The sequence below is a fragment of the Saimiri boliviensis genome, chromosome 2 (genome assembly GCF_048565385.1).
Source record: "Saimiri boliviensis isolate mSaiBol1 chromosome 2, mSaiBol1.pri, whole genome shotgun sequence".
Classification (NCBI taxonomy): Eukaryota; Metazoa; Chordata; class Mammalia; order Primates; family Cebidae; genus Saimiri; species Saimiri boliviensis.
The window spans coordinates 170,584,073-170,606,208 of record NC_133450.1 but is presented as its reverse complement, the minus strand read 5'-3'; the positions used below and the strand labels follow the sequence as shown (position 1 = coordinate 170,606,208).

General features: G+C 34.7%; 1 protein-coding gene across 9 annotated transcripts in view; it reads right to left on the bottom strand.

Annotated features, from left to right (window-relative positions):
- Positions 1–22,136, bottom strand: part of CNTLN (centlein) — a 314,849-nt gene that overhangs the window by 82,081 nt on the left and 210,632 nt on the right. For 5 of the 9 annotated variants that reach the window (XM_010338733.3, XM_074394882.1, XM_074394885.1 and 2 more), the window contains 3 exons: positions 14,746–14,926; positions 9,133–9,226; positions 8,807–9,030 (listed from right to left, as the gene is read on the bottom strand). In XM_010338733.3, the coding sequence (XP_010337035.2) occupies positions 8,807–9,030; positions 9,133–9,226; positions 14,746–14,926 (499 nt within the window). Of the gene's footprint in view, positions 1–8,806; positions 9,031–9,132; positions 9,227–10,211; positions 10,306–11,946; positions 12,082–14,745; positions 14,927–22,136 lie in introns of those variants that run through there. The other 4 variants (XM_074394884.1, XM_074394883.1, XR_012516586.1 and 1 more) reach the window with 3 other exon arrangements.

Below are 22,136 nucleotides of genomic sequence, written 5' to 3'. Positions count from 1 at the left end.
ACCAATGGAACAGAACAGAGGCCTCAGAGGCAATGCCACACATCTACAACCATCTGATCTTTGAAAAACCTCACAAAAACAAGCAATGGGGAAAGGACTTCCTGTTTAATAATGGTGTAGGGAAAACTGGGTAGCAATGTGCAGAAAGCAGAAACTGGACTCCTTCCTGACACCCTACACTAAAATTAACTCCAGATGGATTAAAGACTTAAACGTAAAACCTAACACCATAAAAATCTTAGAAGAAAACCTAGGCAAAACCATTCAGGACATAGGCATAGGCAAGGACTTCGTGACTAAAACACCAAAAGCATTGGCAACAAAAGTCAAAATAGACAAATGGGATCTAATTAAACTCCAGAGCTTCTGCACAGCAAAAGAAACAATCATTAGAGCAAAATGGCAACCAACAGAATGGGAAAAAATTTTTGCAATCTACCCATCTGACAAAGGACTTGTATCCAAAAGCTACAAAGAACTAAAACAGATTTACAAGAAACAAACAAACAAACCCATTCAAAGGTGGGCAAAATATATGAACAGACACTTTTCTCTAGAAGACATATATGAGGCCAAGAAACATGAAATAATGTTAATCATCACTGGTCATTAGAGAAATGTAAATCAAAACTACACTGAGGGACAGCAGGTGTAGGGAGTTGGGGAGGGATAACATGGGGAGAAATGCCAGATATAGGTGATGGTGGGATGGAGGCAGCAAACCATACTGCCATGTATGTACCTATGCAACAATCCTGTATGTTCTGCACATGTACCCCAGAACCTAAAATGCAATAAAATATATATATATATATATATATTTTTTTTTAAGTACAAATTTAAAAAAAGTGATAAGGTTTTGAGGTAATAAACATGTTCAAAATTTATTTTAGTGATTGTTGTACAACTTTGTCTATATAATAAAACCACTGAATTAAAGACCTTAAATGAGAGAATTGTAACATATGTGAATTAACGAAATGACTACCAAAAAAATACTAATAATGAGAGAGTTCAACATGCCACTCAATAATTCATAGAAAACTAGACAGAAAATCAGCAAGGATATGAAAGAGTTGAACATTACCATCAACCAAATAGACCTAATAGATAATTTGTACACTGAACCCAACAAAAGCAGAGCATACATTCTTCCCAAGTACTCACATGACCTTCCCGAGGATTTATCCTTTGGCCATGAAAGTCATAATACATTTAAAAAGACTAAGATCATAGAAAATATGTTCCCTGGTCACAATGGAATGAAACTGAAAATCACTAACAGAAGGAAATTTGAAAAATTCACAAATCTGTGAAAATTAAATAATACTTTCCTAAATAAACAATGGATCAAAAATAAATTTAAAAATTAGAGGATCCTTTGAGATAAATAAAAATCAAAACACAACGTACCAAAACTTAAAGGATGTCATGCTAAGATAGTGCTTAGAATAAAATTTACACTTGTAAGCCTATATTAAAAATAAGAAAGTGTGCAAATCAATAATGTATACTTCCACCTTAAGAAAACAGACAAAGAAGAGTAAACTAAACCAAAAGTAAAAGTAGGAAATAACAAAAATTAGAACAGAAATATATGAAATAAATCAGGAATTAAAAAATAAAGAAAATTAACAGAAACAAAAGTTGGTTCTTAAAAAAAAAAAAGCAACAAAACCCACAAACCTTTAGTTAGACTGACCCAGAAAAGAAGAGAAAAGTTAGAAATTACTAAAATCAGGAATTAGGCAGGGGGCATGTCTACAAACTTCATAACAATTAGGAGATTACAATTGGATACTATAAAAAATTATATGCCAACAAATTATGTAACCTAGGTGAAAATGGCACCATTCATAACTACTGGAACTGACTCAAGAAAAAAGAGTCTAAAAGGCGTGTCATAGGTGTTGGTGAAGATGTGGAGAAACCAAACCTCTCATACACTGCTGATTGGAAAATAAAATGGTATAGCTGCTATGGAAAAGAGGCTAGCAGTTCCTCTAAAGGCTAACAGTAAAATCACCATATGACCCAGCAATTCCACTCCTAGGTATACACCCAAGAGAAATGAAAACATACATCCCCACAGAAAACTTCTACACAAATGTTTACAGCAGCATGATTTAGAATAGCCAAAAAAAAAAAAAAAAAAAAAAAAAAAAAAACAGCAATAGTCCAAATGTCCATTAGTAAATTAATGGTTAGGCAATGAGGTATATACATACCAATGGAATATTACTCGGGCATTAAAAGGAAGAGAGAGTGGCAGGAGGCAGACAAATTCCTAGGCAGTAAAGGGTGAGTCCCTGGTGAAACACAATCTTCAAGCAAAAGACATCCTGAAGTCTGAAAACCAGGCTGCCAGTTCCAGGTCAAATCTGTGACCCAGAGTGAGAATTTCCTTGATGTCTTTCAGCCAAATAGTGGTTTTTCCAGGCCCACCCATAGATCATTAAGCATGCACTTCATTCTGAGTCCATAAAAACCCCAGGATTCAGCCACATCTTGGGACTACCTGCCTGCAGGTAGGAGCCACCCACTTCAGGTCTCCTCTCCTATCCCCATAACCCCATTCTTCCTGGAGGTGGGACAAGAACTTGGGACCCACTGAACAGTGGGCATGAAGAGGGCTATAAAACTTTCCTGGCCATCTTGCCCAGCTCCAAGTGGGAGGTAAGGGGCTGTAACACATTCCCGGCCAGCTTGCTGGGCAGCAAGCTTTGACATGATCCTGTTCATCAGACTGTGGGAGTAAAGAGCAGCAACCTTCCTGGAGGCCCAGACCTCTGGACTCCCCAAGCCAGAGCTGTAACACTATAGCCCTCTCACCCTCTGCCAGTGTCAGGTACTCCACGTGATGGGAAGCACAGCAAGCCAGGCCAGTCTGGGAGCTGCAGGCCAGAGCAAGGAGACGGGACTGAACGAGCTGAAACATTCCCCCGACCCCACAATTGCAGAGCTGTGGGAACAAGAGACCTGTAGCTATCCCCTGCCACCTCCTTGGGGCTTCACAGTTGCTGGTGTCTTCGAGCTTTCGGATGCCACCACATTTCCCACATCCAGATACCGGCACCCATAGCTAGAACCCACTTGCTGTAGTCCTAGTCCAGCCACAGCCTCACACAGAGCCAGCACCTGTGGCTGCCCTCCCCACCACAGCCAACGGCACACTTAGCCATGGGCAGTGGCCAGACCCCACACTTGCTCACTCACACATCTCTCAAAGCTCTGAGCTTGGCTGGCTCTCAGTGGGCATGGGATCAGGCTGGTAGCGCAAGCCAAGCGCACCCTGCCAGGCCAAGTGGGTGGAACCGGCCCAGTGGGCACCAGCAAAACTCAAACAGAGGTGCCACCGGCCACAGAGGTTTCTGGCTGGTGAAGCGACACCCAAAGCATCTTGTGACAGAATAGAGTCCAGGCTACAATATAAATAAACTTTGAAAACATTCACTATGTGGAAGAAACAAGTCACAAAAGGTCACATATTATATGATTCCATTTATAAGAAATATTCAGAATAGGCAAATCAATATGGATGGAAAATAGATTATTGATTGGTAAATGATAGGATTGGGGCAGGATGGGGAATAAATGCTAATAGGTATGGAATTTCTTTTTGAGATAATGAAACTGTTCTGGCATTAGACAGTGATGGTTGTACAACATTGAGAATATACTAAAAATTACTGAATTGTACTCCTGCATAGGGCAAATTTTATAATATGTTAATTATAACTCAACTTTACTTTTTTTAATTCAAAAATACCTAAATTCTTTCCAGTCTGGGTATGTTATCAATTTGTAGTAAGTTATAAAGAAATTTTTCATAAAATCTAAATTTTTCATAAAATCTTTGGACTTTCCTATGAAGGAACAGACTGAAAGCAATCTATATAATGTTGATTGTCAAGATAATTAAAAGTAAAAATTGTAGAAAATATGTTGACAGAAGGCCATTAAGGGCTATGTGAAACCATTTAAATTCTAGCTCGTATTTGAATATAAGCAATTCTACCATTTGGCTCTAGACAAGTATTTATAAGGTCAATTTGCATATAAACAATCCAGTGAATTATTGTGTAAAATAATGAGAATAGAGTATTAAGAAATAGTTTAAAATTTTTAAATAACATATATCTTACCAGCAGATTTATAAACATTTAAGTCTGACAATATCAAGTATTGGTGAGTATACAAGAAGTGGCACGCTGAAAGTTTTGTAATGAGAGAGAAAACTGCAAGAACCAATTTGACAGACAATAAATATTTAAATGTCCAATCTATATCCTCCAACAATTCTACTTCTGGAATTGTTCTTTATTTAAGAGAACTTCTCTCAATGAACACAAGAAAATACATATAATGAGACTCAATGTAGAATTGTCTGTAAAGGCGGCCAGGCGCGGTGGCTCAAGCCTGTAATCCCAGCACTTTGGGAGGCCGAGGCGGGTGGATCACAAGGTCAAGAGATCGAGACCATCTTGGTCAACATGGTGAAACCCCGTCTCTACTAAAAATACAAAAAAATTAGCTGGGCATGGTGGTGCGTGCCTGTAATCCCAGCTACTCAGGAGGCTGAGGCAGGAGAATTGCCTGAACCCAGGAGGCGGAGGTTGTGGTGAGCCGAGATCGCGCCATTGCACTCCAGCCTGGGTAACAAGAGCAAAACTCCGTCTCAAAAAAAAAAAAAAAAAAAAAAAAGAATTGTCTGTAAAGGCAAAAAAAATTGGAAACTCAAATGTCCGTGAATAGAGTAATGATTAAATATAATGTAACGTATTTATTTAATCAAATGTAATTGATTTTAAAATACTCAAAAACAATACTACAAGTCGGGTAGAGTGGCTCACACCTGTAATCCCAGGCCTTTGGGAGGCTGATGTGGGTGGATCACCTAAGGTTAGTAGTCAAGACCACCCTAACCAACATAATGAAACCCTGACTCTACCGAAAATACAAAAATCAGCCGGGTGTGGTGGTGAGCCTCTGTAGTCCCAGATACTTGGGAGGCTGAGGCAGGAGAATTGCTTGATACTGGGAGGCAGAGGCTGCGGTGAGCCAAGACTGCACCACCGCACTCCAGCCTAGGTGACAGAAAAAGACTCCATCTCAAAAACAAACAAACAAAAAACTATGCTACAATAAAAATAATCATATATTATTTATCAATGTACATATATGTGCAAAACTTTTTAAATAATAGGAAAATTAGCATGAACTCATGAAAGTATCTCCAGAGATGAGTGGAAGAAGATGGGGCTTTAGATAATGATTAAATAAAAATTTTGCTTTATTTATCACATTTTCTATCTTTAAAATATACAGTGGAAGAATATATGCCAAAATGTTAAATTTCTTAAGGGTATAAGGGCATTTCTTATATATGCTTTATATTTTTCTGTGTCTCTTAGCTTTCCTAAAATCCTTTATAGAAAACAAAGTTAATTTTTCATGTTTGAATGCCTAGTCTGATAAAATATTATTCTTTTACTACTTTTTGTCTAAATTAATGTATGACCTGAGAAAGATAAATAAATCTATCAAATTAAACATTGCTCTGTTTCAGATTTTTCTCATATTAAAAGGAAACTCTAAAGAATAGGGCTAGCATGTTTTTACTCATATCTTTACAACTGTGGCAATTTATACATACTTTAAACAAATATATAAAATATAAAGCATAAAGATTTATAGTTAATTTTTCTTGAAAATAGCAGACGCCTATTTATATATTCCATCTATAGAATAATGCTTAGTATAGGGCTACAGTGTATTTCAAAACAGATTCAGAATATTTTACAACAACATTTCCAGTACCTGATTTTAAAATCATAAATCTTTGCCATTTACATAGCATACTACTTAGCACAGAGTTGCAAAATACTATCTATATGTCATACATATCTTGAGAATAGGCAAAATGTGAAAAAACAAAACAAACAAAAAAGAATAAAGTTACAGCTCAGCCCAAACATGTAAAAATCTATTATTCTGGTCAAAATTTTTATTCCAAAATTTAGTGGTTTCACTTACACAGTTCAAATTTCTTATTCTAAGCCTTGTTAAGGAAATTATATAACGGTTTAAAACATACTGCAATGAAACTGACAGCGGAAAAAAATGCCAAAGATACTTCGTGTTCCTCTTATCAACCTCCTAACAAACAAGGTACTTCTAATTTCATATGAAAAAGTTGAAAATCTTTGAAAAGTTTTCCTGAATATGAAGTAATATCTTTAGTATGGAGGTTGTCCAAACATTGAAATCTGTCTTAAATATTAGTTATTAATGCACAATAAATTCAAGGCCTATAAGTTCAAAACCTATTGATGCCTGATTCAATACTTTGGAATAAAAAATAAATGTTGAGGGTTTTAAAATCACAAGATACAGATATGAAATAATTAAAGAATTGCCAAGCATATAGGAATTCTATCATAAATAGGCGGGAAAACAAAGACTAAACTTAATCTGTTTTCTTAAGTTCCATTATTAAAAATATCACAGAAATCAACAGATACTACCCAAATCCTCAGGTTGGTAACCTGAAAAATTTCTCAGTAAATGAGATACTGAGACCTTGACATCCTCCATCCCAAGCTGTGCTTATTATGATAGAGCTCACAAAGACTATACTAATGTGTTAAGTCAAGATAATTTGTCTGTATCTATGTTATAATTGGGAAGTTCCTTTATCAGTAGAGAATTCTAAGTTTAGTTACCATATCAGTTATTTCTCCGTATGTACAGAATATGCAAATGAAATATAATTTTAATTAATCACTGGTTACATTTATTTGAGTTCATAGCGATTTTTGAGATGGAAAATTTCTAAATTCTGATTCTTATCCTTTCCTGAAGTGCTTTTTTCATTATTACATGTTCTTGGACCTTTCTATCATCTAAAGAAAATGTACATTAAAAAATAAAATAATATATAACAATGAAATACAAGTTACACCTAAAACATAGCAACAAAAGTATGACCTTTACATTGGAGTAGATGAGATTTGAAATAGCTAGAATGGAGGATAGCTTCAAGGAGAAATTCATATTAAAGTAACTTATTTCATCATCCATACCATACTCTCTCTAAAATGCACATGAACCATGCAGTAACTGAAGTGCTTTTATACTTCCTAATTTTCTCTTTGCAAGTAGTTGAAATCTCTGCTAAAATGTGGATTTTCTTAATTGATACTACCCAGTATGGCACCTCATTATAAGAAAGGAAATTAAAATTTTTTGTGAAAAAGGCAAAAAAGTATATCTAACACAGATTTTTTGTTGAATCCCTAGTGTACTATTTTTATTTTTCTCATAGTGTATGCAATTTAAGGAACTCCCAAGAAGTAACTATACCACTACTTTCAAACTCTCAATGGAGAAAATTCCTGTTCCAAAGAGAATGAGGAAAATAATTTTTGTAACAACGCTAATTTTATAACTTTCCTCTAACAATATTAGAATTTACTTTTATGAAAAGCCAATTGTCTAGCATATTATTTAAGAGAAACTGAAAAGTTCAAATGCTTTTTTGTATAAGATTAAACAAAGTTAAGAATGCTTTATTTCTTCTTTTAAAAAAATGTTCTTTAATGTCACTTCGCTATTTGCACAGAAAACTTAGGAATGTATATAGTTTATAGTATCATGGTGCTATAAAACATTGTCATTTAACTACAGAGGAAAGAAAGGAAGAGTAGCAGAGAGGAAAAGGAAAGGGAGGAAAGACAGAGTATTAAAGAGAAGAAAAGAAAATTCTAGCCAGTAAAATGTATATGGGATCAAATCATTCCGAGATATGCGGTTTCTATACAGTGGCTGTGATATCAGTGGCTTTGTCTAAATTCTAACGCACAGCTCAGTCTCATCTGGTATCCCACTGCCATGCCTTATTTCCAAGGGCCAAGCCTATACTGAAACTTCTGGTCTAAGTTTGGAATGCAGTTAAGGTTTGGGTATAAGCCTACTCTGGGAATAAAGTCAGAACACAATTCTTAACTGGATTAATCCTTCACCATTAAGATGTTTATACATATTTTTTGAATCAAAGCACTAGATATTAGAATTAGAGAATTTAAGTATAATTTAAAATTATGTATGATAGTGATTTAAAGATTGTTTTGTAAAATAATGAAATAATTTTTTTCTGTGCAAAATGACAATTTTCTAACAAATCATTCATTTCACAAGCAAATATCATAAAGAATGGAGACCTAAAAAACAAAAAATCTTTTCTTTTTCATTTGCTTTAAGTTCATCTAGAAGTGTAAGTTAAACCTGTGCTTTAAGATTACATTACCAGGAGTAATGTATAATGTGAATAAAGTTTCTATAGAAAGCTCCATTTGCCTGAGTAAAAAGAACCACGGATAGGTTATTCGAATATATTAAAACCCTCACATTTTATACTAGTATTTGGGCAAAGAGTAACTGAGGAATGTATTAGTTTAATAATATAACTTATCATAAACACAAAGTTTTAAACATAGGCAAATGGGTAAGCTTTATGTATGTATGAAGCCTGCTTTTAAAGGCTAAGATGTAACACAATACAGAATATATAAAAATATTTCAAAGATGAGAAAAACTAAGTAGAACAGGAATGCTAGCCAAGTGTCTTCTTGATTCGGATTTCTATCACTGGTGTATGTTAGTTAGCCTTATTAAAGAAGTCTAGTAATTTTTTTTTAACTCATAGACCTGTCTAACACAAATATGAACTAAACAATATATGCAAAACAAAATATCTACTTTTACAATGTAGTATACTATTATTCAATCTTAAAGTTCTCTTTACCTTTATTGTCTGCCTACTTGTCTGAAATCGTTGATCAGATACTTGCTGTTGATGGAGGAGCTTTTCATTAACTTCTTTATATTCTTTAACAGACAACTCTGCTGTTCTCTTGGCATTCTGAAGTACGCTGTTTTGTTGTTGCAAGGATATAATCCGTTCTCGTAATAAAATAATATTGCTACTTGATTTCTGGGCAGTTATATTTTTGTACTTTTCTCTGTTGACTACATAAAATAACATTAAAACTATTAAAATTTAAATCTAATCTTTTAAAAATTAGATATAAAATTTAAAAGACATATTGTTAATTGCATATACATTCTTACCTCTAGAAGGAACTGCTGTATGTGAATTCTTTTGCATCTTACAATTCTTCTTTTGAAAAGTTATTTTTTTGGCATTCTTATCACGAAAATAGTCCTAAATATGAAGGTTTCATAAAAATTGTATTATTATTCAATAACAACATCAAGCAAACTGATATACGTAATATCCCTTTACTTAAAAATACAATTATTTATGCAGAAGTTTTTAAAAAGACTATGGGAGACCAAGGCAGGAGGATTGCTTGAGGCTAGGAGTTTGAGACCAGCCTGGGCAACATAGCATGACTGTCTCTTACAAAAAAAACTGAAAAAAATATTTTTTTTAACTCTAGATAATAAAATTATATAACTGATACCAAGAACTTACAAATGAACTTATTATATACACTGAACTTAAACTAGCAGGCAGAAGATACAGATACAAAATCAACTCCAAAGAAGTAGAAACTTAATCTAGGGATAGCTTAAAAACTTAGGAGTAAATATGGTAATAGTAACAAAAGTAAAATGTGAATAATTAATAACTTATTCTCTGAAAATGTAGGTCCTTTTCTCAAATACTCTTCTCTATTATATGCAGACAAATGAAGCTAATAACCTTCTGACAAATAAGGCTAAAAATAATTCTGACAATAATAAAATATCTTTTCCTGATACTGTTTTCCTCATGGCATTCTAATACACTGAGGCTGAATAAAAGGAAGCCATTTTGTTTCAAAATGTTTTACCAATTTAAACATGTAAATATTAGTAGAAAAACACGTGGTCTTGTTTAAGTTTGTGTGTGTGTGTGTGTGTGTGTGTGTGTGTGTGTGTGTGGTTTTGTTTGCTTTTTTTTTTTTTATTTGAGACTGAGTCTGGCTCTGCTTAGGCTGGAGTGCAGTGGTGCAATCTCAGCTCACTGCAACCTCTGCCTCCCAGGTTCAAGTAATTCTCATGACTCAGCTTCCCAAGTAGCTGAGTGAGACTACAGGTGCACACCTCCACGCCCAGCTACTTCTTATATTTTTAGTAGAGATGGAGTTTTGCCATGCTGTCCAGGCTGGATTCAAACTGCTGGCATCAAGTGACCCACTCACCTTGCCCTCCCAAACTGTTGGGATTATAGGTGTGAGCCACAGTGTCCAGTCTTGTTTAATAATTTATTGGCTGGGAAACATGGATATATTCCACCTAGAAAATTATTTCTTATATTAAGAACGTTTTCAAAGTTCCCAATCTTGCAACAAATAGCCCTAAAGTCATGAAACCGTTTAACACATATGCCAGAAGCCTCTATCTAAAATAAGGTTTTCCTGTAATTACTTTCAGAAATTATAAAACCTTAACAATGTTTCATTTCTCAAAATATTTTTGAAATGCTTCATTTGAACTTATCTTCAGAACTGGCATATAAATTTTTCATTGCTTTATTAAGATTTAATTAGTATTTAAGTATCAGCCACACACTGAGCACTGTTTAAAAAAAAAAAAAGGTCCAAAACACAACTACCAGTTGAATTACTAATACCAGTCACCAGATTTGGTATCAAATTAACTGTAGGTAAAATTAAATTACGAAGAAGTGGGCTTCTGTTTCCTGTACTATTAATGAACACAACTTCAAGAAAATTCTCATACTACGAAACAAATATATTTAGAGTATCTTTCTAACATGGCAAAAATATAAAGGAAATGCCAGAGGCCAAAAATGAAATGAATGCAGAAAATCAGAGAGATAAAAAAGTGACCAACAAAGTGGCCAGCAAAATGCAGAAAAAACAATCCCTTGTGACCTTGAAATTCCACTTAAATAGCAACACAGAATGCAGAAGGCAAGAAAGAAAGCCTAGTTCCCAATCCAAGACAAAAAATTTGAGGTCACAAAGCTAAGACATTAAATATGTCAATAGTTAGTTCCTTTTCACTGCTGAGTAGTTTTCTGTGTTACAGATGTACCAGTTTGTTTAGCTGTTCAGCTATTGAAGAGAATTTTGGTTGTTCCCAGTTTTCAGCTTTTACAAGCAAATGAGCTATGATCATTCATGTACAAGTTTTTTTTTTTTTGGTAAACATATATTTTCAAGTCTGTGGGATAAGTGTCTAAGGGTATGATAGCTGGGTTGTATGGTAAGTTTAGTTTTTTAAGAAACCACCAAACTGTTTTTCAGAGTGCTGTAATGTAGAATTTTATATTCACGTGAACAATATGAGAGATCCAGTCCCTCTGCACCCTGAGTCAGGACATGGTATTTTCACTAATATTTACTTTAGCTGTTTCCTAATAGTGATGTTAAAAAACTTTCTATGTGCTTATTTGCCATTCATATAGCCTTTTTTGGGAAAATATATGCCCATATCTTTTGCCTATTTTCTAATTGGATTGTTTAATTTCTTCCTGTTAAGTTTGAGAATTTTTCATATATTCAAGCTATGAGACTTTTGTCAGACACATGGTTTTTAAACATTCCTCTCACTCTGTGGCTTGTCTTTTCATCTTCTAAATAGAGTCTTTTGAAGAGCAAAAATTCTTAATTTTAATGAGGTCTAATTTACGGATGTTTTCTTTTATGGATCATGCTTTTGGTATCATGTCTAAAAACTCTTCGCCCAGCTCTAAGACCTGAAGATTTTCTCTATTTCTTTCTGAAATTTTATAATATTCTATATTTACATGTGTTCCACCACAAATTAATTTTTGCATAAAGTGTAAAGTGTATATGCAGATTCCTTTTTTACATAGGAATATTCAGTTGCTCCAGCACTGTTTTTTTGAAAAGATTATCCTTTTACTGAATTATTTTTGCACATTTGTCAAAAATCAGTTGTTCATACTTGTGTGGGTCGAGGTTCTATATCTTGCTTGAATCTTATTTGATCAGGCCTCAGCTGACACCACGCTGATGGGGCAAGGAGTACACCATCTAATTACTGCCAGTTGGAAGTAGAAATCCAGTCTCAGTTGACAACCTGGTTGGAGAGGGTCACCTTATTACTGCTTGGTGGGGGCAGAACTTCAGGCTACCCAATAGGCATCTGCTGATACCATCATGGCTGGATAATGGAGGAGGACCTCATTGTTGTTCCCCACTTGGCTTCCACTGACATCATGGGGAGGGGGTAGGAAGCTTGCTAGGTATGAGTGATAATCAAATTCCCCATCTCTGCACTTGGCCTCTGAAATTATCTTGCTCAGAAGGGAAAGAGGCATTTCACTGCTGAATGGAGATGAATATCCAGGTTACCTATGTGGTCTCCAATGACATGGAAAGGAGACAGTCAGTGGCTCTCAACCTTTCTGGCAGCAGGGACCGGCTTTGTAGAAGATAATTTTTGCATGGATGAGGGTGGAGGGGATGGGAGGGTAGAAATGGTTTCAGGATGAAACTGTTCTACCTCAGATCATCAGGCATTAGATTCTCATAAGGAGTGGCAACCTAGATCCCTTGCATGTGCAGTTCACAGTAAGGTTCACGCTTGTATGGGAGTCTAATGCCTCCACTGATCCAACAGGAGGCAGAGCTCAGGCCAAAACACTGGCTCACCCATCTCTCACCTTCTGCTGTATGACCCAGTTCCTAGCAGGCCACAACAGGTACCGGTCTGCAGCCCAGGGGTTGGACACCTCAGGAGGGAGTCATTATCACTGGCTCCCTACTTGGACTTCTTTGGTAACAACCTGATATTAGGAGGAGAGGTGAGGAGTGCCTACTTATAGCCAGGTGAGAGTGAAAGTCTAGGGTCCCACTAGGACTTTACAGATGAGTCTGGAATAGGGTTACAATTTTTTCTGTGGTGTTTGCCTGGAGTAGGACAGTTACTGTGTAAGCTTTTCTGTCTTGCTAGGCTGGCCTCTTCCCCATTCTTTGGCTAAAATAATGGTTTTATCCAGGGCCTGTATTGTCTGACGTACTGGGGTTTCCCGGTGGGGGATTCCAGGTATCCAGGCCAGGATATATGAAGCAAAATGAAAACCCAGAGAGCTTACTATCATGTTGTTTCTTGAGTCCTGGGGTATCCAGCTGGTCTGCTGCCTCCTCTTCACCTTTCAGTGTCTTCTTGTTTTATATTAATTTAGGTTAATAGAGTCACTACCAAAGTCCCCCCAAAAAAAGTTTTTGTAGAACATAAGCTGATTTTAAATTCATTTTGAAGAGTAAAGGACGAAGAAGAGACTCTTGATGAACAAGAAGGTGGGAAACTTGTTCTACTAGCAATCAACACTACTAAAACGTAACTAAGACACCATGATGCTAACACATTTACTGAAGGAATAGAAGAAAGAGCCTAGAGAAATATCTATGCGTTTATGTACATTTGATTTACAATAAAGATACCTTTGAATAAAGTAAGGAAAAGTTCATGGCAAATATTGGGGAAAAACTGGGAAACTTAATTCCTATCTTACATGACATGCAAAAATCAATGCTGACGTTGATGTGAAAATCAAAACAGTAAATCAGAAAAATATAGGGAAAGAATACAGAAGGTAATATAGGATACGTCTAAGTTGCAGTAAGGAATGCATTACACAGAAGACAAAATGTGCTATTAATATACAAAAAAAATTGGTAAGTTTGGCCACATTAGAATTGAGATGTTATATTCTTCAGAAGACTCCAGTAAGAAAAGTAAAAAGGCACACCATGGAGTAGGAAAAGATACCTAATATAATCAACAAAAGACTCATAGATAGAGTATTTAAGAATTCCTAAGCCAGTAAGAAAAATACAGACAACTCATTTGCAAAATGGGGAGACTTGAAGAGGCAATTTACTAAACAATACTAATGGCCAAGAACTATGAGAAAGTACTCAATATTGCATTAGTAATCACAGAAACTTAAACTCACAGTGATATACCTCAACACACACAAAAGTAGCTGAAACGAGAAAAACTAACCAAGTATCAATAAAGAGCCGCAAAAATTTTTATAAAATATATTTATCAATCAATCAGCAAGCATTTAGCATATAATTCTTGGTCTGAACTTTATTCTGGTAGTAACTAAAGAAGACCTTTCCGCCAAAGTGCTGGCAAGATCTCAAAAAAAAGAAAGTTTCTGAATTACACTTTAAAAGAATCTTACAGGTTAATTCAAAGCCAACCTAATTTTTTACAACAAAATAAAAACGAACTTTCCTTAATTTTTCACTGATTTATACTAAATAGATAAACATTTGGTGCCTTGATGTATCAGTAGTAGGAATTATTGAATAAGTTGTATTAGAACTTTTATTTTTCAAAATTTAAAATACATTGAGGGGTTAGAAATAAGTAATTTAAAGATTTAGTCAGACTAAATGACTTTATCATTGCAAAGGCTAATATTAAAAGTTTCCTCACTTCGAATATTTCATATACCTGAAAACAATAAGCCTATTATCACTTTTTTGCTGAGATATAAATACCTTAAGATTCATATTTATAAGAATAGTATTTATTTCCATTTTCATCTATGCAAAAGACTGTTACAAATAAGAATTTGAAAATTATTTAAAAGTGAATATTTTCACTGTATATTTCAAAGAAAACTTTTAAGAATTCAAATTAAATCAAAAGTAAAATATATTACTTAAAAAAATAAGACAAAATTTAAAACAGCATACAATTAAGCAAAATTGTGTCAGATACCTTTGGGGTCTTGCCATCTATATTTAAATATGTCTGTACTATTTCTTTTCCTTGTGTTTGGCTATCTTCTGTTGGATCACTTTCTTTCTGGTCTTTTTCATCTTCTGTAGGACTTATTTTCTGGGATGTTTCTACAATAATTGTTCCCAAAGTTTGAGAGTTCTGTGCTTCAGAATCACTGCTTTTAGGAAAAAGTGAGGACATAAAACCCAAGAATAAAAATAGTTACATGTACTTGTGTTAAGTTCAAGATAAAATAGTATTTTAGCATAGATTGTATATAAAGCTGCAAGTTTAATGTGGGCATTTACAGGTTCTCAATGTAAAAGGGAAAATCAATCTAAATCTACTTTACAAAATTATAGAATTCCATCAAGAAAACAGATTATCTAACATCATATCCCTACTAACATCATGTCTACAGTATTTTTACCAAGTGTTAACTCAGGAAGCATTTGCTGTAATGCTTCCAGGGTTGAAGCAAGCACTACTTTCCCAACAAGGCCACAAAGGTTTAGTATTTCCAATAAAGTTTTTCCTTCACCTGAAACAAAATTTCAATCTCTGAATTTTTCACTGATTTATACTAAATAGATAAACATTTGGTGCCTTGATGTATCAGCAGTAGGAATTATTGAATAAGTTGTATTAGAACTTATAATTTTTCAAAATTTCAATCTCTGAAATTTTGTTTCACCCATTGATTCTTTCACTTATTGATTCTAGTTCCATCCCTTATGGCTCTCCATCATTCAATAAAATACTTGTTAAGCACCACCTATTGGAACAGGCACTTTTATGGGCATAAAGGCTAAGGTAGTAGTAAACAAAGCGGAAAAAAAAAATCCCTTCCCTCATGTGACCTTTATCGTGGTAAGAGTAGGGGGACAGGAAACAAGAAGTAGTAAAATACATAATATGTTAATAGTGATGTGTTAAAGAGAAAAAAAATAAACAAAGGTAGGAGATAGAAATGTTGAGGTTGTGTGGAACATACAGATCCCTTTCCCAAATGAATGAGCTTTTAACTATTTAGACATCATTACATGCTGCTTGAGACACCAAGAAGAATAACATCCTGAGTTTGTTTAGATGTTCCTAATGTATATGCTCATATGCTTTTGAGATGCCATATTTCCCTGGTCAGACTTTTTTATTTTTTTATTTTTTTTATTTTTTTATTTTTTTATTTTTCAGATGGAGTCTCACTCCATCATGCCCAGGCTGCAGTGGTGGCAATCTCAGTTCACTGCAACCTCTACCTCTTGGCTTCAAGCAATACTCCTGCCTCAGCCTCCCAAGTAGCCGGGACTACAGGTACCTGCCATCACACCCAGCTAATTTTTTGTATTTTTAGTAGAAATGGGGTTTCACTATGTTGGTCAGGCTGGTCTCAAACTCCTGACCTTAGGTAATCCACCTGCCTTGGCCTCCCAAAGTGCTGGGATTACAGGGGTGAGCTATCATGCCCAGTCTCCCTGGTCAGTTTTGAATATATTTCAGCTTATCATGATGGATCATCATGTCTAGAATTCAGTTTCATATTGGGACGCTATGAGATGTACTGAGTAAAACTCTTTGTAGATGCAGACTAAAAATGTGTAAGCTTTTCTGGCATGTACATCATACTACAGACTCAAATAAGATTTAACAAAACCACCTAAAGTATTTCTACGCAGACAACTATTAAAGCCACATACTTTTCCCATTGTACAGTGCAACTGGTATTTTACAGCCAAGTAAACTATCTATAGGTGTTTGTGTAACTATCATCCCAGTCTGTTGAGATCTTTGGGAATCTTGATTCTATTGTGTGAAGTATTTTGCATCTCTTTCAATGTCATGTTAATCACAATTAGATAAACATGCTTTGATAGAATTCAGATGTTCTGTATTTACTGTTATTATATTTTAAAAGGTTATTGGTTAGTCTGATAAGAATTTCCCTTGAAGAACCCATACTGGCTTTGAGAAATTACTACTTCTTTTTAAAGAACATTCACAAACTATTCTTTTATTATGTCCTAGAACTTTATTTAGGATTTATTTCAAAAACACAAACTATAGAATTACCCTTCTTTGTGTTTTCTAATATCACTACTACACTTTCCTGTTTCCTATATTCTCATACCATTTGGGTTCTCCTTCAAAATACTGATAGCAATTGATCAAATCCTCAAGTTATGTTGATATACTAGAATTCATCATTTCTGAATCAGAATACTCTATTTGCTTACAAGTTCTACTATAATTTTTTACCTCTTTCTGTGTTCTATTCCTTTTTTTTTTTGGCCAAAACTTGGCAGAAATTCAATATGTAATGCCCAAAATGGTATACAAAGTATCATAAAAAGCAGCATATTTAGTAATAAGACTATTTAGTAAAAGCTCTCTTATTACTAAATGTTTATTAAGAGAGCTTTTATTAATAACAAAAGCTCTCATTACTAAATATGCTTAATAAGAGAGCTTATTACTAGTCTTATTTAGTAATAAGCTCTCTTAAGAGCTTTTATTATTAATAAATTTATTATTACTAAATAAGACTATTTTTATTAATTTTATTATTAATAAAAGCTCTTAGAGAGCTTATTACTAAATATGCTTATTATTAAGAAAGTGTTTTACTAAATATGCTTATTAAGAAAGCTTTTTACTAAATAAGACTATTAATAAGAGAGCTTTTACTAAATAATCTTATTACTAAATATGCTGCTTTTTATGATACTTTTTATACCATTTTGGGCATTACATATTGAATTTCTGCCAAGTTTTGGCAAAAAAAGAAAAAAGAAATATGCTCATTTAGTAATAAGAGAGCCCTTGGTGGGAGGAGAGGGGTGGCAGGAGGGAGGCGTGTCTTAATGATGTGGCAGAGTGGCTTCCTTCTCTTTATAATTCTTTGTTCATCGATTATTCAAAAAACATTTATTGAATATCTACTATGTCCTATGCATGTGAAAGAACTGATAAACAAATTCTACAAATATCCCTGCCGTCATGAAGTTTAGTCTATCCGCTAAGAAAATAATAAGCACAATAATTTTGAAATACGATGTAGTATGTTATAAATTATTAAGTGCCACCAGAAAAAAAAAATGAGCAAGGTAAGAGGAAGGAAGCCAAATTAGGCAGGTAAAATGGTGGCAGGTTGTAATATGAAATAGATTGATCAGTAGTAATAATGAAGCAAGAATTTAGAGGAGAGGGACTTCGTTGTTTAGATATCTGGCTAAATACATTCCAGGCAGAAGACACCATCCAACTAAAATCCCTAAGATAAAAGCTCCTGCTTTTAAGATGCAACAATCAGTACAGTGTGGGTAGAACACAGTAAATATGGACTAAAGACAAGGTGGAAAGCAGAAAGGGTGTTTAGGAAAGTTCTTTTTGTATTCCAGGCAACTGATAATGATAGATATAAGGGTGGTGACAAACAAAGTGATGAGAAAAGGCCAACTTCTGGACATTTTTCTAAAGAAATCCACCAAGATTCCCTGTAGGGTAGATTAATGAGAGACAGAAAGACTGGAATCAAGGACAATATCAAGCTTTTGCTCAGCACAACTGTAAAGATAGAATTATCATTACTGAGAAAGAGTAGCTGAAATAGGCTTGATGGGGGTGGGAGTGGGAGGTGGGGAGGTGGATTAGTCAGGGTTTTTCTGGAGAAATAGAACCAAGAGGATGTATGCATGTATGCATATATTTTCAGGAATTGGTTCATGGGATTATGGAGGCTGGGAAGTCCTAATCTACAGTACAGCCCAGTATAGCCCAGACCTAATGGTGCAGCTTCAGTTCAAATGCCAGCAGGTGGAAACCCAGGAAAGCCAACTTTCCAGTTCTAGTGTGAAGTCTGGCAGGCTAGACACCCAGGAGAGCTGATGGTGCATATTAAATCTGAAGGCAATTTTCTGGAAAATTCCCTCTTGCTCACAGAGGTCATTCTTTATATTCTATTCAGGCCTTCAACAGACTAAATGAGGTTCATCTCCATTCTGGAGGACAATGTGACAGTGTGCTTTACCCAAAGTTCACTGATTTAAATGTTAACCTCATCCCAAAACACAGAGGTTGACACATACAATTAACCAACAGAGGAGGCTACTGTCCCTATAACAGTCAGTCTCTTTTCACAGTGTTCTGTGTGGTACTTAGTTCAGTAGGGAAGTTCTGGTTTTTTTGGTATACACAGTTCATAGAAGAGGCCCTTTTTCTGCCTTCCAGACATTATAATGGTTCCTTGACATTCACTTGCAAATGGGATCCTACAGTGTCTTCTCTTAGTTTCTGTTGCCATTCTTATATCGTCCTGCTGTGTTTTCCAATCACTGTCTGTTTAGAGACTCAATATTTTTCTTTTCTCAGGACACCAATTTTCTCTTTCTTGATACAATGCAAATCATGCAGCTGTTGATGGCTGTCCCTATCTGTTCATATTTTGGGTTTGTCACCAGTTCTATTGTAGATGCTATCCTTGAGATTTTGGCTATGCCTTCCTATTTGTTTTGTTTATTTTGATGGGGGATTTGTGAAAATAAAATATCTGCCACTGCTGCAGCCTCTTCCCAGCAGTACTAGCTTTTTAAATAGAAAATAGTTGTCAACAGAAATCTCATGGCCTTATGTGTCTACATGTGGTTCTTGTCATGCTTGTCAGAGGTTCCACGTACTATCTCTGTCTGCTACAGATAGATTCATAATCTTTAGTTCACTGAGTCATCTGCTCAAGTCGTTAATATTTCCTTTCCATAGCATTGCCCATTTTCTATTGGTGTGTCTTTTTATATAACAATTTGTAGGTTATCTTTAAATCTTCTGGATATTAGTCCTTTACCTTCTTTATTTGTTGTAAATACCTACTCCTGGTTAGTCATTTGACTTTTAATTCTTTTTATATAGTCTGTTATTACATAGATGTTTAAAGTTCTATTACCTTTCTTTCTATCTGGCTCTGTATTTTCATGTCTTGCTTAAGTATACTTTCTAGAGATGCTCCAAAGTTATAACAAGTAATCTTGTAATTTCTTATAATACTTTTAAAATTTTCATTGTTTCGCTAAACCTCAAATCTAGGTCAAACACAGTGGCTTGCACCTGTAATCTAAACACTTTCTGAGGCCAAGACAAGAGGATCACTTGAGACCAGAAGTTCAGAACTAGTCTGGGCAATGTAGCAAGACCTCATCTCTACAAAAAATTTTGAAAAATTAGCCAGGCGTGGTGGCATGTAGTCTTAGGTCCTGTATGCCTGTAGTCTCAGCTCCTGAGGAGACTGAGGTTGAAGGTAGCTTGAGCCCAGAAGGTCGGGGATGCAGTGAGCCATGACGGCCACAGCATTCCAGCCTGGGAAACAGAGCATGACTCTATGTCATTAAAAAAAAAATTTTTCTATGAGTACTTTGCTTTTATGTACTGTACTATATTAGGTAGTCAGACAATGAATATTGTTTAATGATTCAACAAATGTATTTATTCATTTATTCTTCACAGTCTGCTATGTATATAGTCTGGTCTTCCATCAAAAACTTAGCAACATGAAAGGAACTCTATTACTTCATCCTAAGATACTGTGTCAAGAGACTAACTACACGAAAAGTTCTATAGAATCTAGATCTGCAGTAACCTAGGAATAAAATTCTAGGAACCCAAAGCAAGATTGCTGTTTTGGGAAAGTACAGACAAACTCATTTTTGATCAATTTAGTGGAAAACAAAGAAGAATCAGGACTTTGATGAGGAAAAAATGAATGCATAGGTCATTTAAAAATCGCAGTATAAAAGTTTCCAAGATTAAAAATCTTTTCAATCATAAAACTAATCATTCCACTAACTCTACTGAAAAAAAATCCTGCTAGAATTAAAATCGGCTTGAGAAACAAATAATTTTAGCTGAAACAAGTTTATGAAGAGATGTTCATGGAACCTTTGTAGAATCAATAAACAGCAACAAAATGCAGGCCTAAAAAAGACCTGTACTCACAATTTGAAAAATAAATATTTGTTGCGTGAGGCTATACTGTTTCATTGCAGAATTTTTCATATTCTTGACCATAATTGGGAATGAATGACTTAATTAACATATACATTTCACACATATATACAAATACATTGAGGATGGGGTAAGGCATGCTCTTATAAATAGTATTCAACTATGGAAAATAAATATTAATATGGTGATAATCATATAATACAGTGTTTTACATATACTAAATTATATATATATATATATATATATACACACACACTAAGTTCTAGGTTTTCAATATTCAAGTAACTCTTTTATTTTAGACCATAAAAATCTATATTTTGGATAGCCAAAGAAAATAATTCCTTATAATAATAGTAAACATACAGTATTGAACATGTTTTAGGTATTATTTTAATGTTCTATCCTATTTCTTTCTCACAGTGTATCTATGAATATGATCCTATCATTATACCTGTTTTATGGGTGATGAAATTGAGGCACAGACAGGTTAAATAGCATGCCTATGGTCACACAGCTAGAGGATGTTAGAGTTAGGATTTGAATGAAAGCACTTTGGTCACAGATTCCATGTTCCTAATCCCTAAGATACACTCTAAGTAATGGGAGAGTTGTGTTGGGGAGAAAAAAATAGGTTTCTCTTATCTAACTTACGTTCTTGACTGAGACATTGTAAAAAATGCAAATTAACAAGAGAAAAGCAAATGAAATCATTTAATATAAGTTGTACGTGACAAGGGAGCCTTCGTAAGGAAATGAGGACCTGAAGAAATGGTTACATCTGAGGTTTGATGAAAAATAGGAATTCATGGGAAAATGTGGTAAGACAAGAGTATGAGCTAAGTATAGTAAACTGGGGGACACTTAGCATGGCTGTTCATTCAGATTCATTCTGGTGTTCCTCTGTCTTTTGACATAAGGATGTTCCTTTCCTCTAGTATAAAGAAGCCACTGCTCATATGAAGATCTTACAATCTGTTTCAAGGGCACAGCACCTGCCATTTTTCAAATTCCTTCATCTATATTTTGGGAGGAGTATGTCCTGAACCCCATCAGGTGTTACCATCTGTTTACAAAAGGTGATAATGTGAATGAATATACTGCTTTATAAAATGGAAGGAAGATGGAAAGGGCTTTAGGACTACGGTTGAAAAATTTAAAAGGATCAAAATGCCATATTCTGAAGCAAAAAGAAAAAGAAAAGTCAAAGACCATCAGTTTCTTGTAAAATAATTTTGAATAAGAATAAAATGCACAAGCAGGGAGAAACATGAAGTCAGACAGGCTAAACACATAGAACCATGAAAATTTATGTTGTGTTTGGGAAATGTGACCAAGCAATTAAAGAAATAACTTAGATAGGAGAAAATGGAATTAGAAAGTATAACTGTAGGGATGAA